Source organism: Vulpes vulpes, chromosome X (genome assembly GCF_048418805.1).
Source record: "Vulpes vulpes isolate BD-2025 chromosome X, VulVul3, whole genome shotgun sequence".
Taxonomy (NCBI): Eukaryota; Metazoa; Chordata; class Mammalia; order Carnivora; family Canidae; genus Vulpes; species Vulpes vulpes.
The window spans coordinates 14,316,860-14,326,999 of NC_132796.1; the positions used below are offsets into that span (position 1 = coordinate 14,316,860).

The 10,140-nt window shown below is 42.2% G+C and overlaps 1 protein-coding gene across 8 annotated transcripts in view; it reads right to left on the minus strand.

The window, feature by feature from the left end:
* BEND2 (BEN domain containing 2) overlaps positions 1-9,210 on the minus strand; it is a 61,638-nt gene extending 52,428 nt beyond the window's left edge. For 3 of the 8 annotated variants that reach the window (XM_072744654.1, XM_072744653.1, XM_072744652.1), the window contains exons 1-2: positions 8,924-9,121; positions 5,150-5,344 (exon numbers count right to left, since the gene is read on the minus strand). In XM_072744654.1, coding sequence (XP_072600755.1) covers positions 5,150-5,344; positions 8,924-8,939 — 211 coding nt within the window. In that variant the 5' untranslated portion in view covers positions 8,940-9,121. Of the gene's footprint in view, positions 1-5,149; positions 5,345-8,923 lie in introns of all 8 variants that reach the window. The other 5 variants (XM_072744650.1, XM_072744648.1, XM_072744651.1 and 2 more) reach the window with 5 other exon arrangements.
* Between the last annotated feature and the right edge of the window lie 930 nt (positions 9,211-10,140).

A 10,140-nucleotide genomic window follows, 5' to 3' on the forward strand; every position in this document is an offset into this window, starting at 1 on the left:
GCTCTGGCAAATTAATCGACCCTGAGGAGGGGCTCCCGGAACCTGCTCTAGCCACGCAGAGGCGCAGGCCAGGCCGGCTGCACCTGGGGGGGGGGGGGGCAGGCCCGGGGACTGAGCCCCTATCCGCGGAACCTGACGCCGTCTCTGGCTAGACAGGGTCAGAACGGAGTCGGGGTCTCTGTTCGTGTCCACGCGTTGCTTGCTGTTACCGAGAAGCCCTCACGCCACTACCCACGCAGTCTGGAACTGGCTCCAGGAACCTAAAGCAATTGTATATGATTCGATTGTTCTTAAGCTCGAAAAGAGGCCCAAGTAATCCGTGGTGGGAGATGCCAGGACTGTGCTACTTTGCAAGAGGGGCAGTGGCCGGAGGGGAGGTGGGGGCTGATCCCGGGGAGCTCAGGGCCTTCTGTTTCTGGGTGTGGGTGCTGGTTTGTTAACCTCGTGTGTTAACCTGGAAATTCTTTAGCTGAATGTTTGTGATCCGTGCATATTTTTGTATGTGGTAGAGGTCTATAAAAAGATCTACCTAAAAATTAAGCTTAAAAAAAAAATCAGAATCTAGGGACGCCTGGGTGGCTCAGTGGTTTAGCGCCTGCCTTCTTTGGCCCGGGGTGTGATCCCGGGGTCCTGGGATCGAGTCCCACGTCGAGCTCCCTGCGTGGGGCCTGCTTCTCCCTCTGCCTGTGTCTCTGCCTCTGTGTGTGTGTGTCTCATGAATAAACAAGTAAAATATTTTTTTAAAAAAATCAGATTCTCTGAGGATGGGGCCTTATCCTCAATATTTATTTCAAGTTTTGCAGGTGGTTTCAATGGGTAGTCAATTCAGAGTAACTTAGATGTATAGATAACTGCAGTGCAATAGTTTTTCTCATTATCAGTAAAGTGAATTACCATGTAAAAATCGCTAATTTGGTAGGTGAGAGTTTAAAGCCTGTATCATCTTAATTTGCATTTCTCTGGTTACTACTGCAGTTGAATATTTTCTGAATGTTTTCTATCTATTAAGATTTCTTGTTCTGTAATCTGTTATTTTTCACGTCCTCTGCTCATTGCCCTCTTGGAGTTTCAGTATATTCTGTCCGATTTGTAGGAGGTCCCGCTGTCTTAAGAGTAACAACCCTCGGGGCAGCCGGGGGGGGGGGGGGGGGGGGGGGGGCTCAGCGGTTTAGCGCCGCCTTCAGCGCAGGGCGTGATCCTGGAGACCCGGGATGGAGCCTACTTCATCTGCCTCTCCCTCTCTTTCTCTTTGTCTCTCATGAATAAATAAATAAAATCTTAAAAAAAAAAGAAAAAGGAATGGCATAAGGGTAGCTAGGTTCCTATGGTAGTTCCTCAGAGTCTATTGAATGCAGTTACCAGTGAGGAAGTCTGAATGTCCCACAAGTTTATGGGAAATAGTCAAATCACAATCAAAGAAATGCAAATTAAAATAAGACGATGCCATTCTAAAAAAAAGAACAACCCTCAAAAATGCCTATTTTCAGCAAGATTTTTCTAAAGTGGTGATGTGATTTTGAAGTCTGATATGTTTGAGACTGGGGGGAATTCTGTTCTTATTTTAGCAAATTCATTAATATTTTTATGATACCTTGAACTGCTGTTACGCTCAATCTCACTAGGAATAGAAAAACATTCAACTAGATTTTTGCCTAGTTTTCCATACTTCCATCCATTAGATATTCAACTCTTTAATCCATCTTGAAATTATTTAAGTGTGTGATGTGAGCTGCAATCCCATGGGCTTTTCCCCCCAACAGTTAAGCATCTGTACCAGCATGATTTACTATCTATGCTTCTCTTATTAAAATACTAAAGTATATTAACTCCAAATTCTTTGTTCTTTTTATGAGCTTCCTGCTGTAAATCTGGCTCCTTTAAATCTGGCTCCTTATTTCAAAACTAGTACCATCATATTTTAATAATTGTACTTTTAAAATATTGTAGTGTTTGATATGGTAAATTACCACCTCTTCCTTAACCAGATTTTCTCAAGATTTCCTTTTTTTTTTAAAGTTATATAAGAGTGTTTTTTCTCCTCTAGGACAATTTGTGTCTCTCCACTTACTCAAGCCTTATTTTATGATCTTCATTAAAGTATTTGCTTCCCTTTCATACAGGTTCCACTATTCCTACTCATTTATTCCTTAGAATTTTTAATACTCAGTTGTAGCCATTATCAACTGGGTTTTCTTCCAAACATATATATATATATATATATATATATATATATATATATATATATTTTTTTTTTTTTTTTAAGTAGGCTCTATGCCCAACATGAGGCTTGAACTCACAACCCTGAGACCAAGAGTTGCATGCTCTACCCACTGAGCCAGCCAGGTGGCCCACCCTATCTATCTATATATTCTAATTGCTTGATGTTGTATATGAGAAAACAATTTGTTTTTGTAACTTAAAAATTTTTTATCTAAAATGGCTCAAGAAAAAATAGAAAATCTCAACAGACCTATCACAGGTAAAGAGATTAAATTAGTCATCATAAACCTCCCAACAAAGAAAAGGCCTGGCCCAGAGAGCTTTACTGGTGGATCTACCAAATATTTAAAGAAGAATTAACACCAACATTTCTCAGCTTCCTGCAAAAAGCTAAAGAAGAGGAAACACTTCCTAATTCATTCTATGAGGCCAGAGTTACCCTGATACCAGAGCCAAAGCCAGATAAAGACATTACAAGAAAAGAAAATTACAGACCAATATCCCTTATGAATATAGATGCAAAAGCTCTCAACAAAATATTACCAAATCTAATCCAACAGCAAATTAAAAGGATTATTCACCATGACCAAGGGGGATTTATCCCAGGAATGCAAGGGCAGTTCCACAAAAGAAAACCAATCAACATAACAACATAACACATCACATTAATAGAACAAAGGGAAAAAATATACGGATATTTTACCACAATAAAAAATTACCTGGCCACCTTTTCTGAAATCATTTATTCTAAACTTTTGCATCAGTTAGAAAGATAAAAGGGATCAGACTATGTAAGTACTGTCCTGCAACCTCTTTTTTTTTTTTTTTTTTTTTTTTTACTAAACATGTATTGGTCTTTCCAAACTAATACTTTTAGATAAAATGCAACCACTTTAACAGCTTCTTAATTTCCTATCATGGGGACACCTGGGTGGCTCAGGGGTTGAGGTGCCCGCCTTCGGCCCGGGGCGTGATCCTGGGGACCCGGGATCCAGTCCCGCGTCAGGCTCCCTGCATGGAGCCTGCTTCTCCCTCTGCCTGTGTCTCTGCCTCTCTCTCTCTGTTCTCTCATAAATAAATAAAATCTTAAAAAAAAATTTCCTATCATGCAGGAAGGCCATGATTCATTGAACTAGTCCCTAATTCATGGATATTCAAGTTACTTCTCAAGTTGGGTCATGCAAAGAACACTGCTAAACAGTCTTGCACGTCTGCAAGTAGTTCTATGGGATAAATTCCTAGTAGAAATGATAGGTCAAAGGGTATCTACATTTGAAAAGTCTCCCCTAGTTCTCTCCCACTAAAGAGAGCTGTTGGAATCAGCCAGATGTTCTGTAATGCTAAGAAAGTATTCTGCTGGTTCTGCATGCAGTTTTAAAATCAGAACAGAGGAGAAGTGGTATCAAAACTTTTTGGCATCAGTTAGATCAGGGGTTGGCAAACTATAGCCTACAGACCAAAGCCACCCTGCCGCCTAATTTTTACATAGCCCACAAGCTAAGAATGGTTTTGGGTTTTTTTGTTTGTTTGTTACATTTTTTTAAAAGATTTTATTTATTTATTCATGAGAGACACAGTGAGAGAAAAAGGCAGAGACACAGGCAGAGGGAGAAGCAGGCTCCATGCGGGGAGCCCGATGTGGGACTCGATCCCGGGTCCCCAGGATCACGCCCTGGGCCGAAGGTGGCGCTAAACCGCTGAGCTACCCAGGCTGCCCTACATTTTTAAATGATAAAAAAACAGGGGCACTTGGCTGGCTCAGTCAGTAGAGTGCTCTTGATCTTGAGTTATGAGTTTGAACCCCACATTGGGCACAGAGCTTACTTTAAAAAAATTAAAATATAATTGTATTTGAAGCATACAAAAGTTGAGTAATTCATAAAAATGTAGAGTAAATATAAAATATCAAAAAATAATTTAAAAAATAATTTTAAAACAAAACAGAAGAATATTTCATGAAATGGAAAAATGATAGGAAATTCAAATTTCAATGTTCATAAAGTTTTACTGAAACACAGCCACACTCATCTGTTTATATATCAGCTGTTTTCTTACTTCAACAGCAGAGCTGAGTAGTTGTAACAGAGCCTTTATAACTGAAAAACCTAAAATATTTACTGTCTGACCCTTAACAGAAACAGTTAGCTGATCTCCAATTGAAGCAATAGCATTTTTAAAGAATAGGAAGTCCAATTCTCTAAACAAAAGGCAAAGAACAAATTGTCATATAGCTACCAAAAAAATGTTCCAAGGGGTTAATGTCTCTTGGCTCTATGTGTGAGGAGGTGAATGGCTTTGCATTTCATCACTGTGACTGAGAAGCAACCACTGGAAAGACAAGTAGTTACAGGACTTCTGGTTACAAGACTCCACTTTCTAGGGACTCTTTTTGGGGTACTAATGTCAATGGTGCTGCATTTTTTATTTCAAGTTCCAACTGTTAATGGCTGGTAAATAGGAAAGGGATTGACTTTTGCATATTAACCTTGCATCCTACAAGCTTGCTATAATTTATTATTAGTTCCGGGAGTTTCTATTGATTCTTTAGATCGTCTACATAAACCATCATGTCATCTGTTCCATGGACTCTTGATCCAAGTTGTTTTTCTCATAAATTGTTTTTTCTTTGTCACCAAATAGTTCCAATTATAGTTGCCAGGTTTAATAATTTTTCAGAAACAGAGAATATATTCCCCTGATGCTTTCTAAGGCTACCTTCCCATCCCCATAGAGCAAAACTGGAAAAGGAGACATGACAAAGCTTAAATGAAGAGAAAATGCAAGTACATGTAAACATTGTGACATTCCCATGAAGCTTGCCCTGATAATAACTGACTAATGTAAAAGTTATAGGAATATTTTAAGCAATTTACTGAATATCAGGACGTGGGAGCAAAATTTTGCACAGGAAGAAGTACAACAAAATTACCATTTGTCACTTGGGATAGCTGCTGATTGTTATAATTGCTGGCTTGAACATTTGGTTCTATGGTCAACATGCCATCAGTGGATGTGTTCTCAGTAGGTTCTGTTTCAGTAGGTTCTGTGTCAGAATCTTCTACTATCACAACATTAATATCATCATCGTCATCACTGTTATCTTCAATAGTTATAATAATGAAATCTAGGAATAAGCAAAGAGAAAGTTAAGATACCACACAAAATAATCAGTTTCTGGAGGAAACCACCTTATAAAGTTATGGAGTGTTTAAAAAACGTTTTAGCTGAAAATACACTAAATATTTTCATGTCTCTAATCTCTGCAAGTTAGCTAAGAAAAAATTGCTTAGTACGAAGCTTTAAGATATATATGTATGTTTATATGCATGTAGATACACACATACATTAGTATTTCTAGTACTTCCAATTTTATAGAGCAACAAATTTCTTCTAACTTAAGAAATGTAACCACTTGTCCTATGCTAATATGCATTCAATGATATGCTTTTAACTTTAAATGATACAGCTGATGTTACACAGCCACACTCTGCTGACCATGAATTCCCAAACTTGTTCTCTAAAACTTAATATTAATCTTTATGATAATAAATAATGCAGAAATAAAGTACAAGAGTAACTTGTGATGAAACATATTCAAATTGAATCTCACAAAATGTGAAATTAGTGGCCACAAGTAAACTAGATGTGAAATATCAATGCCATAAATCATTTTAATGAATATGAAAAATAGCACACTACGCATAATGTATGCTATATAAACAGCCTAAAAAAAGAACATGTTTAATCTTGAAGTATTAACTCACAGATCACATGTACACTGAATCATAACTTGGATTCAATACGTTTATTTGAAATAGACCAAAGCATTAGAATCAAGTAATTATCCAGTGTGAGGGAATGTGTTGGTGTGAAAATGATACTGAGTTAAGAATCATACGATAATAGGTTCCAGTACAGGCTCTGTAGACATCCAGAAGTATGACCTCTCGGCCAGATAACACTTACTCTTTTGCCTGTTTTCTCATCCATAAGAAATGGCACTGGGTTTAGAGAGTCACTGTAAAATCTACTTACCAGACTTCGTGGAAAAAAAATAAAACATTTAAAACTACCTAATTATCCAAACAAAAGGGAATTGGTTAAATAAATTATGGCATTTCCAAATGATGAAATAGTATACTGCCAATAAGAAACACATTCTCAAAGAACATTTAGTGATGTCAGAAATGCTAGTGAAATAATGTCAAAGTGGGGGGAAAAGGGTCAAAGCAGAACAATGAGATGTAAACCTGGTTTTAACAAAAGGAAATATACGAATGGTTATCTCTCTCTCTCTCTCTTTTTTTTTTCCCCCAATGGTTATCGCTAAGTCACTCTCTCTGGATGGCAAACTGACCTTCATTAGACTTCTCTGTATTTGTTAAGATTCTCTACAAATATAGACTTAATGAAAAGAGGAAAATAATAAAGGTAATTGAAGTTTTATTTTTTAAGACAAGCTTTTATATGTCAACAGATTTTTCACACAAGACCTAATAAAGCTACTCTACCAAGGTTTCTCAGCAAATTTGTGAAATTCCAATTAATTCCTTTAGGTATATACGTAACCTTCATATGCCATTTTTGGAGACATTATAACATTTAGAAGCTTTTTGAAGATTATGCTTCTAAGGTGCAAGGAACCAAGTTGCCCTGAACTTATCAGATAAGGCATAGTTCACAATGATGCAGCCTGAAACCTTCCTTTCACATGAGGACTGCTGCAAGAAATCCGCACCAAAACACGGCAGATTACAACGGCCAGACTGGTCGGATTTTCTAGCAAAACTGTCGATACACCGAAAACCACTTCCTAAATCTCCTAACAACTCTCAAAAGCAGCCCTTCCGCATCCATAGCAAGCTTGGAACACTACGAAGTTGGCCAAGTGAGAGATAATGCAACCAAAACCGTATCCCAGAGCCGAGCACTTGCCGCAGGTAGCCCTGAAAGCAAATCGAGCCAGGGCCCTGCTTTAGAAAATCCTGTGCAGAAGAGTTGCTTGTAAAATCCTTACGTGTAACATTAAGTCAGTTTACCACTTAGTGTCATAAAACCGTAAAGGGGCCCCAATGTGGGGAAGAGCTGAGTAGAGGAGGAAAGGGACGATTCCCAACACACTCAGAGCGTGCTCTATCCAACAACGGTGCTCAAGCGTACAGAAGATGGGATGGGCCCCGGAGCAGGCTCGGAAGGGCACCCCTGTTATCCAGGGGTCCTCACACTTAGTATCCTCTGACTCCTTTTGAAGTCTTAAGTCTCCCTAAGTCTTAAGTCTCCTCTGCCGTCTAGAAGCCAAGAACTGGCTCTCTAGGCGGGGGCTTCCCCACATGCACATCATTCTTTTCTTCTTGTCCCTTTGCAATAAAACAGCAAGGTTGATTGCACGGTCTTGGAGCAAACACTGTTACCATCAAAGCCTCAAAACTCAACATCTCGATCTGAAGATTTTATAATGAATCAACTGCTAGTTCGTTGAGCCTCTAAAAAACTCAAAAGTCTTTTTATGTCTATATAAATATTTTTTTAAATTGTATTTATTTGACCGAGCACGCGGGGGAAGCAGCAGGCAAAGGGAGAGGGAGAAGCAGGCTCTCGAGCGAGCAGAAAGCCCGATGCGGGTCGGATCCCTGGATCCTGGGATCACGACCAGAGCGAAGGTACATGCTTCACCAGCCGAGCCACCGTGGCGCCCCTTTGGACCCCTACCCTCCTCCAGCGGAGCAAGAGAAAAGATAAAGGATCACCTCGTCCTAGAAAGTCAGCAGCAAGTACTTAATAAGTAGCCAAATCTGAAAAACTTAACGGGGCGAGCACCTCAGGAGCGGGCTGGGAAACGCCCGCCGAACCACTGCGCTGCAAAGTTGCAGAATCTGCGGCTGTACAGTGCAGATTTAACCCTCGGCAAATCAAATCTTATCCTTCCGCGAGTGCCCCCGGCCACTACGCCAAGTTACTTTCGTGCCCTAACACAGTCCACGCTCCACTGCTGTTTGTGGGACATACACATCCCACAAGGTCTTTGGGGGGGGAAAGCTAAAGGAAAAAGTGCCACCGTGCAGATCCGTTCTGGCGGAGTGCCCGCCATGCTGCCCTGCGGAAGGTGCAGGGAAACAGATTACGGCATACGGCACCCCCGCCTCCCAAGTGGCGACCGCTGAGACTACTTTATGGCCCCCTGAAATCCTAGAAAGAACGACCACCCTCGTCCTGAAAAGCAAGTTGCCCGCCTTTCATCATGGGGGTTTCTGTGTCACCTCGAGCCTCTCAGACACCACGAGCCCCGAAAACGCCATGCGCCTGAGACACCCCCGCAAGCCCCAGAATTACCTCAAGCTCCTAGGATACCACAAACCCCAGGAATGTAGTGAGCCGTAGGGTCAACCTAAGTCCCCAGGACACCGTGAATGAACCCCAGGGACCCCACACACCCCAGGATCAGGTCGAACCACTGAAACACCGCGAACCCTACGGACGTTCAAATACCCGGGTTCCTACACACCGCCCACTGCGCAAACCGGGATAGACGCCCAGAGATAATCACCGGACAGGCCCGTGCTGTGGCAAGACCGCGCCTCAATCCCCTGAGAGGCCCTTTAGGTGGGCAGAGCGCGAACACTGTCAGGTTTCCGCAACCCCCCACCCCCCGCAGGGTGAAGAAAGAGGCAGAAGCGAGTGGAATAGCTTCGGGAAGGCCCCTTACCCTCCTCCTCAGACATCGTGAGGCAGGGAGTCCGGCTCTGTGCGCTTTACGCTCAGTGTCTGCGCGGCAGCTGGATGGCGGCGGTATCCACAAAGCAACGGCAGTACACAGAGGCGCCAAACGGAAGGCGCACAGAACTCTGCCTCAGAAGCTTCTGCGACTGCGCAGTAGCGCCCGCCCAGGGAGCGCGACGGCTGTGAGGAGGGGGGCTGGGGGCGGGGAGCCAAGCGTGGTGCGTGGCGCCTCTCACTTTCCCCCTATAGGTGAACATTTTTTTAAGTGTGCCCTGCCCCCCAAAACATGAACCGGAAGCCACCAATGTGATTCTCTGTTCTTTCTGAAATGCTCCTCGCCCGATACATCATAGAAAAAGAGTAGAACTCTTTTTTTTTTTTATTATTAGTGTTGAATTTGCCAACATATACCATAACACCCAGTGCTCATCCCGTCAAGTGCCCCCCTCACTGCCCGTCACCCATTCACCCCCACCCCCCGCCCTCCTCCCCTTCCACCACCCCTAGTTCGTTTCTCAGAGTTAGAGGAGTCTTCATGTTCTGTCTCCCTTTCTGATATTTCCCACACATTTCTTCTCCTTTCCCTTCTATTTCCTTTCACTATTACTTATATTCCCCAAATGAATGAGACCATATACTGTTTGTCCTTCTCCGATTGACTTATTTCACTCAGCATAATACCCTCCAGTTCCATCCACGTTGAAGCAAATGGTGGGTATTTGTCGTTCATAAAACTGATTCTGCTCTTCCCGAAATACTCTTCACGCAATACATCATACAAAGAGCTTAGAGCGTAAGAATGTAGACGTTCTAATATTTTCTGGGTTGTGTACTCATCATGTCCAGTGCCAGCTTTGGGAACAAATCCGAAAATAATCCAGCTTTTTAAATGTGCCCCTCATAAGGCCCACTAAATCTGTGCCACCCCGCCCTCCAGCTGTCCAACTCTCTACTTCCATTTTCCAGACGGCCGTGTGCTCCGTTCCTCCTTAAAATAATACCAGCTGCAATGTACTGAGCGCTCCCCACAAACCAATCGTTTAATACGTCTAACATACGTGGTCCTCGAGCACTAGAACTCGGTATTACTGTCCCATTTTAAAGACAGGGAAACAGAGCTTAGCGAAACAAGCTCAAAACCACAAACCTAGGGATCCCTGGGTGGCGCAGCAGTTTGGCGCCTGCCTTTGGCCCAGGGCGCGA